At 39.3% G+C, this 15,721-nt stretch overlaps 1 protein-coding gene across 1 annotated transcript; it reads left to right on the top strand.

Moving 5' to 3' along the window:
* Positions 1-10,440: 10,440 nt before the first annotated feature.
* On the top strand, positions 10,441-14,627 carry PDE6H (phosphodiesterase 6H). Its single transcript, XM_049627601.1, has 3 exons — positions 10,441-10,589; positions 11,610-11,650; positions 13,858-14,627. Exons 1-3 carry the CDS (start codon positions 10,456-10,458, stop codon positions 13,932-13,934), a joined length of 252 nt encoding a protein of 83 aa, XP_049483558.1. The 5' UTR covers positions 10,441-10,455; the 3' UTR covers positions 13,935-14,627.
* Positions 14,628-15,721: the final 1,094 nt, after the last annotated feature.

The raw sequence follows: 15,721 nt of genomic DNA on the forward strand, positions 1-15,721 counted from the left end.
TTGAGTCTTCTAATCCATAAGCGTGGTGTGTTTTTTCAACTATTTAGGTCTGCTTTGGTTTCTTTTTAATTCTATTTCGTAGTTTCTAATTATACAAATCTTGTGCATCCTTTGTTAGATTTACACCTAAGTATTTCATTGTCTTTAGAGCAGTGACAAATGACACTACTGTTTAAGTTTCAGTTTCCATTTGTTCATTGTTAAATATAAATGCAACTGATTTTTTCTGCATTAATCTAGTATGTTTCAACCTTGCTGAACTCACTTATTAATTATAGGATAGTTTTAAATACAGATTCCTTAGGATTTTCCATGTAGATAGTCATGTCATCTGTAAATAGAAAGTTCTGTTTCTTTATTTCCAAGCTGTATGCTTTCTATTTTTCTGATGCCTAATTGCATTAGCCAGAACTTTCTGTATCATGTTGAATAAGAATCATGAGAGCAGACATTCTTGACTTGTTCCTGATCTTAGAGAAAAAGCATTCAGTCTTTCACAATTAAGTATGAGGTTAACTGTAGGGGTTTTTGGTAGATGCTCTTTATGAGTTCCTATTTCTAGTTTGCAGAGAGTTGTCATAAATGGGCACAGGGTTTTGCCAAATACATTTTCTGTGTCAATTGATATGATCATATGATTTTCCTTCTTTAGCCTGTTGATACAGTGCATTATGTTAGTTGGGTTTTAAATAGTCTTGCATACATGGAATAAATCCACTTGATCATGGGGTGCTATTTTTATGTACTTCTGTATCTGATTTGATAATATTTTGTTAAGGACTTTTACATCTAAATTCATGAGAGAGATTGATCAGTATTTTTCCTTTTTGCTATCTTTGGTTTTTGTGTTAAAAAAGTTTATGAAGGTCAAACTGGCTTCATGAAATGAGTTGATAACTGTTCCCTCTTCTCCATTTTCTGAAAGAGAGTATTGTATTTTTATTTAATAAGTTATTTTTTTAAGATTTGCACTGTTGGTCTGGAAAATGCATAATATGATGAGATATTAAGATATTAAGAGAAGGTAACTTCTTTCTTCACATTTAGGGTGTTCCTCTCTGGAGTCCACCATGTATTGATTAGAGATGGAATCTCAGACTAGAAAAATCCAAATGTGGAAGGAATGTGTCTCTGATGTCTGTCTTCCTACTCAAATGTATTTTAAGAAACACTAAAGAAGGATTAGAGATTAGCACTTGTGTAAGGAGCTTATCGGACAGCTAAAATTTTAATCACTTTCTAATTACTTAGTACCTGTCCTTTGAGTCTTTTCCTGTATATGATTAATAATACTTTCCCATCTGTCAGAAAGTATCAAGAACCAAGGATTATAGAGCTATGAAACATAATTTTTTAAAAGTATTTTATGATATTTAAGTTTTAAATTTGCATATAGCAAAACTCATTTCCTGTGGTGTGGACTTCTATGGGTTTTGACAAATGCATAGACTTATAGATCCACCACTATAATCAAGATGCCAAATAACTTCATCACCCTTTAAAATCCCTTGCATCGTCCCTTTACATGCAGTCAGCTTCTCTCAACCCTTGGCAGCCACGGATTTGTTCTTCAACATTATTGCTTTGTCTTTTCTGAATGTCATTAATTAAATCAGACAGTATAGAGCCTTTCAGTTCTGAGTTCTTTCACTTAGTGAAATGTGCTTAATATTTATCTATGTTATTACATCTATCGATAATAATTCCTTTTCTTTTCCCAGCATGGTTCTTGTTGGTTTTATTTCTTATGCCTTTGAAATCTTAGTGTCCAGCACGACCAAAGTTCGTCTAGAGAAATTTCTTGGTCATCAGTCAGCTTGTTTAGTGCCATGTGACTCCATTACCTGAATGATAAGATCTTGAGATAGGCAACCAATCAAAAGTCAGTCATCACTAACCTAGCCAATGACCAATGAAGTGATCTGGTAGAATTGTTCTGTCTGACAGAGGCAGTGTGTATTTACTGCTGATAGGCCAGGCTACTCAAATCCTCTAAGACTCAGTGGCAACAGGAGGAATAGTTAGAAAGAACAGCCCCTTGGAACAGGGAACAATGGATACATTTCCTAAAGGTACAAAATGACCAGATCTTTAGAACTTCACAGAGTCTGGAACACTGTTTCATTCTCCACAAGACCTTGCTGAATGTGGTGGAGGGTCCTACTTCCACACTTCCCTTGTATCCCATACTATCTCTTTTTGTTGTTCTTTTTTTCTAGATGTTCAAAATTCTTTCTTTCTTTCTTTCTTTCTTTCTTTCTTTCTTTCTTTCTTCTTTCTCTTTCTTCTTTCATATCATGTCCATTCTGTTTTGAGAACTTCCTTTATCATTTATTTTAGTAAACGTCTTCTGGGGATAGATTGCCTTAGCCTTTCTTTATTATGATGTCTTTATTTCCTTTCATTCCTGAAGGATAAATTTCTGGACAGAGGTGACAGGTTCTTTTGTTTTTGTTTTTTGTGTTTTTTTTGGGTCAGATCTAGGAAAGTGTTGTGCTTCTTTCTTTTTGACCCATGGTTTCTGATGAGAAATCTTCTGTCATTCTATTTTTTTTTTCACGTCTAGGTAAGGTGGCATATATATACATATATATATATATATGTATATATATATACACACACACACGTATACATATATACATATGTATATACATATACATACATATATACATATATATACATATGTACATGTATACATATATATACATATATATATTTAAGTTGCTTTCAAAAGCAAATATATATAAATATATATATTTTTAATTGCTTTCAAAATTTGTTTTGTCTTTTGTTTCTTGAAGTTTGATTATGATGTGCTTTGGCATACATTTCTTTGGGGTTATCTCATTGGGGTTTGCTAGCTTCTTGATTCCATAGACTTATGTCTTTCACCAGATTTAGGAAATTTTTAGTCATATTTCTTCAAGTACTTTTTTAGTCTTATCCTTTTCTCCTCTCCCAGAACTCTGATGACAAGAATATTAGATCTTTTAGTTTCCCAGGTCCCAGGTTGTCCTCCTCCTCCACCTCCACCTCCCCCTTCCTCCTCTCTTTCTTCTTCTTCTTCTTCTTCTTCTTCTTCTTCTTTTCTGTTGTCAAGCCCAGCCATTGAGTTTTGTATGCTGGTTGTTTTATTTTTCAGTTGTAAATTTTCATTTTGTTCTTCTTTAGATACCTTGCTGTTGCTGAATAGTGATGAAAATTAAGATTCCTCATTTGGCCTCCTCTGATACCATTCTGGTAGAAAGGAAGAGGGTGCCTCGTTATCACTGGTGGGAGATGAAAGTTTAATATCCCCATATGGCCTTCTCTGATACTACCCAGGTAGGGATGGGGTAGGATTACCTAATTATAGCTGGGCCAGGATGGAAGTCTCTTTACTCTGCTTGTGCTGAGGGGGTTGATGTTGGCCTTTTTTTCTTCTCATGATATTGGATTTGTTGATGTTGGATTTGTTTCCACGACATTGAGATTTTGTTCTACTTATTTTCTGCCTTACTAGATTCTCTTTCCTGGTTATTTGTCTAGAGAGAGTAGGCTTTTTGAGAGGATATATATATGTATATATATATATATATAATTTTTTTTTTGTCTGCTCCTGTTTGTGTTTCCCTAGATGCTTCCCTTGCATCTAGGTCAGGATATACAAGGCAAAAAGAGAACTCAAAGAATTTGCTGCCATATTGTTCCTTGAGTCCCAAGTTGCCTATTTGATCTATCTTCTTTTGAACGTTTAAAATATTCTTATGTTTGTTCCATATGTAATATCCAGGAGTTTTAGCTGTACTTAGCAGGAGAAATGGAAAGAAGTATATCTATCTACCCCATTCTTGTCCAGAACTGGATACAATAGAAGCTTTTAAATCTTTAAAGCAATTTCAGTTTTTTCTAATCATAAACCATCGAGAGTTATATTAGAATCATTTTAAGAGAGTTTTTTCCAACTATAGACTTTGCTTTGCTTTGCCCCACACATCCCACTCTTCACTCTCCATTCTCCTGGGTTTCCCCGGGAGGGAGAAGAGTCGTGGCACAACAGCCCTCATCCTCCTTCTAACATTGGGAAATCACTGGTTACAAATCCTGCTACTGATCAGTATGGTTTATCTCTCTCAGGTGTTGTTGGGATGGCAGAAACTGAGAACCTTGGCACATTATGGAATATGACATATGAGGAAACTGAGACCTGAAGAGGTGGTGATCTTGTCACATAGCAGAGATGTGGTAAAACTGGGTCTGCACATGGGTCTATAATAGTACTTTTCAGACATTAATATGCAAACAAATCATCTTGATACCTTGTAACAATGCAGCTTCTGGTTCAGTCAGTCTGGAGCAGGGCCTGAGGTCCTGCATTTCTAACAAATGCCCAGGTGGTGTGCATGCCATTACACTTTGAGTAGCAACACTCGAGAACATTCCGCTTATTGTTCTATTCACCGCCTGTATGAATTGCAGTCCTTCAACAAAGAAACAGAGAATGGGTGAGGGTTTGACAGATAAGAATCTCAATTTCCATGTGCCCAGTGTGTAAGAGTAGAGGAAGATCTCAATGGTAATGGAGACACAGAGGTGGGAGTGGAAAGACTTATCCAGACACCAAACACTCTGCCAGCTCTGTGAGGTGTCTGCTGCTTCAGAACTCCTCTAAGTTTGGTAAAGACCAGAGGAAAGCTCATCAAAATACCCTGTGAGCTGTTTAGCTGCCCCTTTAATCTGCTCGGGGCCCCTGGCTGAGAAGCTTTCCCTGCCCGAGAAGGATGAATTGACCTTCTTTCTCTATCATCTTACGGAGTGCAATTCTCTAACAAGTAATGATTTAGGGAAGGCACGTCACAATCTGCTGGCAAGGTTTTAGAGAGACCAGCAACAGATACATCTTGGTCTATGTCTGCTTCGCTCTACTACAGTAGACAGATGGCTGAAATATGTAAGGTGTGCTCAGATTTTTTCTCCTGGATTCACTACTAACTTCGTCGGCAGTTTTGAATCAATCACTTTATTTCTCTATGATAAGTACGTCAAAAGAGCCTGATGATATTAACATTAGGCTAAGATCTATACAAACTGATGTCCAAATTAACACTAGTGGTTCAATGTAATTGAAAGACTGAAGCCAAGTGTACCAATGAATTGCAGCCTAGGTCTTGCTCCTGAAGCCTTTGGGTACGAAGATCCAGCAATCATTTCAAATAAATGCCATCAGTTAGCAGTTATTCTGTGTCTTTTTTGATTTGTGGTTCTGTCTTACTGAGGAAATATATACAGTACCTGTTAGGGAGAGATGCTGAATACTTTTCTGTGTCATGGCTCACACAATCAGCATCCCAGTGTCCCCATGGGGTGTAGGGGGACACGATGGTTGACACTCTTCTTTCCAGTTATCTAGAGTCCCAGGAGAATTATGACACGATGTGCATATGGTGGGGATTGATTTATGATTGGGGATGTGTGTGTCAGGGAAAGGGCAGGAATGGGAGGATAACAAGGACTAACGGTGGGAATGGAGGAGGCACAAACTGGAAATATACTCCTGGATATCAACACTTTGTGTGTGTGTTTGTGGATTCAATACCTATTTACTGACAGGAGAGAGCCCAAATAAGTTTTGTGAGAGTATTCAATTGTCAGAAAACTCCTAAGCCTGTCCCAGTCTCACCCCTTGTTCTTCCAGCTTCTTTGCACCTGGGTTGGTTCTCTAAGCTCCTAACAGTGGGATTAAGAAGCATGTGGGTATTATAGGGAGATAAATCGGGGTGCAAAGATCCTTTATTCATCTCCTGTGAAGAAGGCAACTGGACAGTTTATGAGAGCAACATTCAACTCTGTGAGTATTTCTCAACTTGTGGTGTTTAGGCAGATTATAACTGAAGGGCTTTTGGTGGGGGGGGGGGGGGGGTAGGGGTTGATCTGGCTCTAAAATAAAGAAATGGAAGAAGAGGACACACTGAACCTGTGGGCCTGGACTGGGGCCGGGAATGAAACTAGGAGAAAACATGAAAGAAATACACCCAAATAGCCTTATAATGTCATGTAGCAAGCTTATAAGTAAAACTTGATCGTTACAAGGTCATTGCAAAACTTGATTACTAAATTCATTTGGAAAGAACTCCAAACTGACCCTCCTTTTTTCTGTGGTTCCATGGCAAACAGTTTTCTGGGAAAGGAGGGATTTGGGGCACTAAATGACCACAGAGAAAACAGTTATTTATTCCTAGGATGTGCTTAAAAAGACCAAGGCACAAGACGGGGGACATGAGAGTGTGAGGATAAGGAGGAAGAAAGCCAAGAGCCAACACAGGCATGACCTCGGTGCAGTGTGGGTGGCTTAGCCTTCTCTTTCTGAGGTCAAAGTGTTTGTTTGTTCCAGTCTGAAGGAAGGCACTTGTTGGATTTTTGTTTTTATCTTTTCGTGACTTTGGTTTGGGTCGTCCTTGGCTCTCCAAATTATTTGATTCTCTCTGCTTCAGCAGAACCCTTATGGGTTCAACCCCATCAGTGCAGAGAGAACACCCCTGCATCTATCTCCTCCCCAACCCTTCTCTTATAGCCCCTCAGCCTGTATCTTTGCTGAGGAGAGACCGGAAGTCTGGGGTGATAGCAGCAGCATCAGAGATCCTGACTCAAGAACCTTCTGAAACTGCTCTTCCTTAGCTGGAATTTATAAACGATCATCCTCTGTAGCTTCCTACAGCTGAGCTCCATTGCCTTGGCTCTAAGGCGACACCAACCATGGTTTCCTACCAAACTGCGCCTTGAGGTATTACTCTGCGGCATCCACTTCTTCCTGAAGAACAACGCTTCAGAACCTTCAAAAGGAGAAGAGCTAGCATCGCCTTAAAAATAGAAAGCCATTCTGCCTCACAAAGGAATGGATTGCTTGACACTTTGGGGAGGCAAAAATGTGAAACGTCCTCTTTAGGTAAAATCGAGTCTGACTCTAGATTCGGGATTATTTAGCCCGGGAGATACCCTTTTAATTCCTAGGAAAGCATGGCCAGGATAAGTTTAGCTATGGTGATATCTGTGGCAGACAATACTAACTTCCACCCAGGAAAGGGTCATATTTGTCTGCTCCTCCCAAAGGTTGAAGAGGGAGAACGACAGGGCATATCTATGACAGAAACACTCTAGGGGTTAGTACTCAACCTATGTACTCCTATGTACTCAAAAATGAAATATCGTACATGAAATGCACACGAAACATAAACTTATTTTCCACAGTGCAAACCCTGAGGGTTATCTTCGTGATCCAGGGATTAACCAGGCAACTGTTATGTAACTCTTTCTGAAGAGAATTCTTTTACATAATGCATCACACCTAGCATAGACAGGAAGTCTGTACAAGTCCAGAGGTGCAACTTCAAAATTATATGTGAAAACATACAAAAGAAACTTCTAAGAAAAAAGGGGACGTATAATCAGGGAAAGATGGAAATCAAGTGTGATTTTTACATTCTTTGGGACTGCTGTTAGGGATGTCAAAGGAATCCAAGGAAGGTTTAAGACAGAATTTCAAGATGAGGCATAAATTAATAGTCAGGGTTTTTGAGGGATGCAGAGGATTACCCAGCAAGTGCTGAATGATGGTCACCTCTCTGGTACATGACAGGGGATCTTCAGCAGTTGGCCCAGGAGAATGAGTGTAGGAGTGCAGGGGAACCTGTGTCATAATTATAGATTTACTTGCCTGGTTTCCACTACTTATAGGAGGTCTATTGCATAGTTACTCTTTTTCTTATTTCTTATTTACTTTATGCCCTTTTATTTTCCCTATAACTCTAAAAAAGTAGTTATATTTGATTGACTCTATAGATGGAATGAGGAGCAGAGAAGTTATGCAATTTATCCGAGGTCACGTAGACGGTTTTGTGGAGCAGGGATTTGAAACTATGTCTATTTGATTCTAAAACACATTCTCTGTTTTTTAAATTAATTTATTTAGTTTTGAGAGAGAGAGAGAGAGAGAGCACAGGCAGGGGAGGGGCAGAGAGGAGCGACAGAATACCAAGCAGACTCCACGCCATCAGGGCAGAGCCTGATGTGGGGCTTGAACCCATGAGCTATGAGATCATGACCTGAGCCAAGATCAAGAGTAGGACTCTTAATCGACTGTGCCACCCAGGAACTCCAAGCACATACCTTTTACATTGCACTGCCCTCAAAGTGTAATTTGACTGATTAGTTTACCTTAGGCCCTCATATTGTAGACTCACATGGTGGGATCCTAATTAGACTTGCTAGATAAAATAAAATGTTTCCAGTAAAATTAGAATTTCAGATAAACAATGAATAATTCTCTTAGTATAAGTATATACCATACAATATTTGGGATATACTTATACTAAAAATATTTGTTATTTATCTGAAATTCAAATTTAATTGGGTGCCCTGTATTTTTATTTGCTAAATCTGGTAATCCTAGTCCTAGTAAACTCTCCAGATGAGAGAAAGGAAAGTTTGTGGTATGTTAACATTTTGAAAGAATTGAGAAGTCACAAAAACTTGATCTGGGAGAAATTGTCTAGTTTTCCTCTATGACTTTGTCAGAGTTGGGATGTGTCAGTTAGCGGTGGTAAACTCTGACAATAATGTGTCTCTTGGCTGCCTACTAGCAAGTTACATGGTCCCAACCACATTCGGATGAGGCACAAACTTTGACTGTTTACTAGGGCAGAAGAGGGACCAAGCACAAGGACTGGATTCAGTGAGCAAAGGAGCTGGCAGCCTATTTCCAAAAGCCACTGAGAGCTTTGTGAGATGAAGGCCAAATGATGCCTTCTCTATGGTTTGATGGAGAAGTCACAGGGTCAGGATCTTGCAACCCAATATCCCAAGTATTAGTTCAATTTTTTCACTTATTTATTCACCCACTCGACAAATATATATGGCACACCTGCTATGCTCCAGGCACTGTTGTAGGTTCTAAGGTCACAGAAATGAATGAAAACCGAAAAAAAAAACGGGCTTATGGAACACATTCCAGTGGGGAACTTAGATAAAATCCATGGCATAAGCAAGTGATCCAGAGCCCTAGCCAGGTGCACCACCCCTCGTACCCACTCACAGATTAGTCAACGTGTTTCTATTGAAGAACTTGAGAATCAGCAGGAGAAAATGAAAATAGTAAGTGGGGAAAAGAAGATAAGGAAAACATATCTTTTGGCAAAGATAATAATTTAACCTTATTTGAAAGTAATCAGAAAAAGTTGATGAACTCAAAGTCATACAATATAAGATTTGAGGGATGTTCAGTGTGGCAGAAAAAGAGAAAGATGGTTAGCACGGGCCAAAGAGTGTCAGGGAGAGTTGAAGCTAATAATATTAGCATAAGTCTATAATTTACAGATTATATAAATCTTGCAGGTAGCAGAGTATGAGATGGTTTTGCTCAGAATAAGTGATTAAGGCTACTGAGAAGTTGTTCAGCACTTTCTAGAATCTTCCTTCTGAGGATAGGTGTTATCAACTTTTGTGATAGAAAAGGAGAAAGGAAAAAAAAGTCATCCTTTGGCCTAGCATATGTATTTTTTAATTTTATCTTTTTAACACACCTCTATTTTTACTTGAAGAATGACAATGTACATTTCTGTAGCTAAAATCAAAGTCTGTGAAAGTCACATTGGATAAGTTCCATGATTTGGATAGAAGAAAATATTGGACATTTCAGAGAAATGTGTGACTTAAGAACCTCATGTCTGGATATGGAGCTAAAGCACAAATTTACTAGTTAGTCACCCTCCATTGATGTGTGTGTGTGTGTGTGTGAGCGCGCGTGTGTACTGGAATGGATCGGATACTATGTGGGTGTTAGTATCCCTGGTGCAGAGCTTCCCCAGGTGCTATCCCCCAGAACTAGAGAAGTAGAAAAGTAGAGAACTAGAGAACTAGAGAAGTATCTTGATCACATGAGGATTAGACAAAATAAGGATTATAGAGAAAGAAGCCCATAAAATGTGAGTCAATAAACATCCAGAGTTGGGTTATTTTGCAGTTGGGTGGAAAAATATATAAAGTTTAAAGAATATACCAATGCTGTAAAGACTATAGTCAGCATTTAGTCCATTTCCTTGGCTTCACAGATGGTGGAACTGGTGATCACGGAGAAGTACATATCATAATAAATCAGAAAACTAATGACACATGGAAAGCTAGGGACAATTTATTGAAACAACATGTCTATTTAGATTTTGGGGGATTATTGTAGATTAAAATAGACTTTAAATCTATTCATTGTCAGTCTATGTTAAGTGCCTCCATTGATATTTTCTTGACAATCTCTTTAAAAGATGATAAATTCTTCCCTTTTATGTCAACACAAAATCCTAAGTTTTTCTGGAGTGTCCAATGAGGGTTTAAGAAGCAATGGTCCCTGTACCCTGAAGGGCTTTCTTTTTTTTCTCCCACTGCCTAAGGAGCCTGAAAGAGAACCACCAGACACCCAAGGACATCAGAATGAGTGACAACACTGCTTTGGCTCCTCCAGCTTCAAACCAGGGTCCCACTACCCCACGCAAAGGGCCCCCCAAGTTCAAGCAGAGGCAGACTCGCCAATTCAAGAGCAAACCTCCTAAGAAAGGGGTGAAAGGGTAAGACCAAATTAAAAAGAAGACTCTATTTTTTCCCCACAACCCTGCTTTGGTTTTGAGAAATTAGTGCTCATAAACGTAAACAGACTTACAAAGACTTCCACCCTCTGCTCTATTTTCCTCTCTACCACAATCTTCGCTTAGCCCTGGAATCCCTTCTCCCTCACCAACCAGGTCTGTGGTGACATTTAGCATGGCAAATGGGGCCTATCACAGCAAACTTCGACTTGACCTTCCAGACTCTTCTTGACCACTCCTCCTCACCAGCACACCCTGTGATTTAATCTGGAATACTAAAACACTGGCCATTGCCAGAACACAGAGTTTATTCAGTTTATTTGTATGGCAACAAATGTTATGCCTTCAGTTCTTTGCTTTTTTTCTGGCCAAATTCTATTTATTCTTTAACATATGCTCATTTGTTAATTTCCTTTTGGATGCCATTACTGACTCTCTTATTAGACAAGTGTGATCATTACTTCTATGTTTGCATTTCATACATTCAGCTATCACAACTTGTATTATTTTACACTACATCTGTTTACTTACATCTGTTCTCAGGGATTGAAGTCCCTCAAAGAAAATTTATTATTTTTTCCCTAATTCCCTATGCTCAATACGATGCCTGACATATAGTAAATGCTTTGATAAATGCTTTTGGATAACTGATCAAATGGATAAATTGATCACTTTGATGACTTTCATACTGTGTTTTCATTCCAATTTCTATTTTTAAAAGTGGAACGTGACTAAATTGCCCCCATGATGGTGCTATTTGGTTCCCAGTTGTCGTAGGCTATATTCTTACAAGGGAAAAAAATCTCTCTCCAAGGGGACACACTGTCTGAAAACAGCCTGAGTGACATCGCCTTTGCTCTGGGTCAATGCAAATTAAAGGTGTTTCACAAAGACAAAAACCTAAACCTCTTCTTCCTCTTTCATCAGGAAACTCTCTATATGAGTAATTCCAAGATCTTTTCACTCTTTCAGCTAATTTTTAATTTTCCTTTTTTCCCCCAGGTTTGGAGATGACATTCCAGGCATGGAGGGGCTAGGAACAGGTGAGCCACCAAAAGATATGGACTTTCACTCGGAATTTCACTACTATACACACTTTAGGCCTCAAAGGGCTGTGAAAAGTTAAAAAGAAATACCTGAGGCAGCAGATCCTTGAAGGCATAGAAATGTGGGGTTTAATTTTACCTGCTAAGTAAGTGCACGTGTGCCCAGCGGAAACACACCTACAGGAATCAAGCTAAGGCCCAGAGTTACTAAACCCTCTTCTGTTAAGCAACTCTTGAGGACATATAATGGTTGAGTTGTAGACTTTCAATGTAGAAAGATTCTCAGGGTTAGTCCATCCCAACTTCATTATTTCTTCAGAAGAGAAACCTGAGGCAGAGAAAAATTAAGGGACAATCTGAGGCCCCCGAGTGAGATATTGGAAAAAAGGGTGGGGCCTGGCAAACCACTATGTAACCAACTTCCTCTTTTTACACATCCTCTAGCACCCGGAGCAGGGCCTGCACCCTGAATGTATCCAATACGAAATTTCGGTTGACTAGAATAACTTGATTTGTTGGCTAATGAACACAAATTACCAGATATTCCTCTTAATAATATTAAACTTTATTTTTTAGGGCAGTTTTAGGCTGACAGAAAATTTAAGCAGAAAGTATGGAGCTCCTACATGCCCCCCTCTGCCACCTTCCTCCTCCTGCACATAGTTCCCCCTACTATTAGCATCCTGCATGAGTGTGGCACATTTGTTACAATTGGTGAACCAGTATTGGTAACATTATTATCAACTAACACTCATAGTTTATATTAGGATTCATTCTTTGTGTTGTCCAGTTCTATGGGTTTTGACAAATGCGCAACGTTGTGTATCCACCATTACAGGTATATACAGAATATATGCTCTAAAAATCCCCTGTGTTCCATCTGTTCATCCCTCCTCCCACCTCCACAAACTCTTAACAACCACAAATCTTTTTACTCTCAAGGGTTTTGCCTTTTCCAGACTGTCATATGGTTGGAATCACACAATATACAGATTTTCCAGACTGATTTCTTTCACTTAGCAATGCTTATTCATTTAAGGTTCCTCCATGTCCTATGTGGCTTGACAGCTCATTTCTTTTTACCACTGAATAATATTTCATTGAATGGCTGTATCAGAGTTTGCTTATTTTATTGAAAGACATTTTGTTGCCTCCAAGTTTTCACAATTATGAATAATACTGCTATAAACACAATTGTGCATGTTTTTGTGTGAACATGCTTTAAACTCATCCAATATTCTTTTGACAAATGATGTAATCGGCAATCAGTGTCCTTACCAGGCAATTCTCAGTGTACTAGCTTTTTGCAGTCAAGTGCCACCCCTGGGATCTCAAATTCATTTTCTAGCTCCTTTATAGAGCTCATTTCGCTGTTCTTCTAAATCAACTGCTTCTGTATTTTGGCCAGGTGTATAGAAGACCAGTAGGTTGGCTTAGGGCTTATGTTTAACTCTGCCAACATATTTGGAATACTAGAAAGAGCTTTACACTGAAGGGAGATTTGAAATCTTTGGCTTGGTTCTAGTCCCATCCTTGTAACTCTGATTTTTTTTTAATAGGTTTTTAATCTCTTTAGGTTCCAGTCAGCTTCTCTGTAATCCAGGGATAATAATATTTTATTGCCTGAAGCGAAAAATTGGATTAGTAGATGTCTTGAGATTATTTCTCAGTACGTGATTGGGCATTGTAGGCATTTCCAAATGTAAAGGAACAAAAGAGTGCATCAGAGAAGCCCAAGGAATGCATCTGAATTGGTAGGGGGTAAGAAGGCAGTGGATTTCCAGATTGTGGGGATTTAAAGTGCTTCTATTTCCCATTTTAACCCTTGGCCTGACTAGAATTCCACTTGTGTTCCTTCCGTAGTGGTTGTGCTTTGGGGAGACCCCGTTTGATCAGTGATATGCACCCCCTCAGGCTAGCTCCAGTCAAAAGCCTTGGGTAATCTCTTCAAAGAGGTACAGAATGAAACCAGTGAAGATGCCTACTAAGTGGAGTCTGTTCTGGGGGCATCAGAACCCAATTGGTCTGATCCTCTCTGGGCTGCAGGGCCATTCTAGATAACTTCCTGGTTGCTGAGACAACAAGTAGGAGAGAGGAGTGAGGTGTCTCTGTCCAAAGGATGTCTTTCTGAGCAGAAGAGGCTCTGAAGGGTTGGGGTGGTGGTGGTGAGGCGGACTTACAAGATCTTCTTCCCTCTTCTGCAGATATCACGGTGATTTGCCCCTGGGAGGCGTTCAGCCACCTGGAATTGCATGAGCTTGCTCAGTTTGGGATCATCTGATGCACCTGAGGTTCTGCCACTTTCAACAGCATCTGCTGTAATTTTGCTTACTTTTGCCCTATTGATCTGCCAGAGTCTTGAAATTCAGCTGTTCGGAAGTGGTTTCTTCAGCTTACACAGTCATTTCCCCCTAAATTGCTATGAAGAGTTCTCTTGGTGTGAGATTCTCTCTTGCCCTATAGTTCAGCTCAGAACAATGGATGCAAATAGACTTTTGTTAGGACATTTCAAATTTCCTATCAGCTGGTTAGAATTCAGTGATAGTTCTTGAAATTTTGTTTATCTGTTAAGTCCTTCAAATTTAGTTTTTGCCAGGCAGTCGCTACAATTAATAGTAGTTTTTAAGATAACATTTTTTCACCCCCCCCTTCCCCTTCTCATTTAATAAAGGAGATACTTACCTTGAATCTTATGATGAAGTCGTATTAAATGCTATATACAAATATCTGATGCCCTCTTCTGAAAGTCAGTTCAGCAAAGAGGGCACAGTCGTACAGGAAATAAACACAATGCATGTAAAAGAGCATAGGAATAAAGTCAAGTTCTGATTCCACTTTGTAACTTGTAAATCGTACATTTTCTGTGTCTAAATTTGGAGACGGAAACTCAGGAATCTGTTAACGTGAACCTTCCTTTTAGTGTCCTGGCTCAGTTCATTGAAAATATTTATATGTTACGGAATTTAGACTCAGATGGGACAGGTAGTTGAACCCTCTGAATAAAATGATGGTTTGCTTCACCTCTGAGGTTGTGTCAAATGTAATGTGCACATAGCCATCTTTCCCCAATACTTTCACGGCAATTGTGCAATTCAATTACTGCCCCTACATGACCTGGATGCCTTGGGTACTAGCAGTATTGATTTCTTCACTTCAGTTTCATAATCTGTGGTAAAAGAATGGGGAAAATTAACTGAAAAGAAAGACAGGGTTACAGAGACAAAGAGATCTGGGTTCTAATCCTGGCTTGACCAGTACATTACTCTGCAATTTTGGACAAAAATCTTTCGGCTTGGATCTTCTGGTTTGCCTGAATTAGGCCATCTAGGTTCACGGTATTGATAATTCCACAACTTTGAGGTCTGCAGAGTGTGAGTGTGAAAATCAAAGAAGCTCAGCACTCAGGAAAATGTCTTGTGCTGCAGGCTCTGCACTGTTTTGCACAAATGACCTAGTTACCTCTGGCCAAAACATTAGAAGCCCAAGGGAGGAATCTGGATTGGTTGGGTTAAGGAGATGTCCAGACCATGGGAATTTAAAGCACTCCTATGTTTCATTTTAATTCTTGGCCTGGCTAGAAGTCCATTGCTGTTCTTCCTTAGTAGAGAAGAGGGGCACCTAGGTGGCTCAGTTGGTTGGACATCCATCTTAGGTCATGATCTCATGGTTCATGAGTTTGAGCCCCATGTTGGGCTCTATGCTGACAGCTCGGAGTCTGGAGCCTGCTTCAGATTCTGTGTCTCCCTCTCTCCCTGCTACTCTCCAGCTCATGCTCTGTCTCTCTCTGTCTCTCAGAAATAAACATTACAAATTTTTTAAAAAAAGAAAAGAAAAAGTACAGAAGAAAAAATAAAGCATAAAATCTAAGAGTTGGAACTGTGACATGCAGGAAGTACAGTGATGATGTATAGGCACTTCCCCTCCAGCAGGAAGTCCTGCTTCCACTCATGCTCCTATTTTCAAGTCAGAGACTCCACTTGATGGTCAGAGCCTCCGGGTGTGCTTGTTCATTCCCGTGCCTTTCAGGTAGGGAGGTCTGTGTTCTTCTCCAGTTCAGTGAGATTTCTC

Source organism: Panthera uncia, chromosome B4 (genome assembly GCF_023721935.1).
Source record: "Panthera uncia isolate 11264 chromosome B4, Puncia_PCG_1.0, whole genome shotgun sequence".
NCBI classification, from domain to species: Eukaryota; Metazoa; Chordata; class Mammalia; order Carnivora; family Felidae; genus Panthera; species Panthera uncia.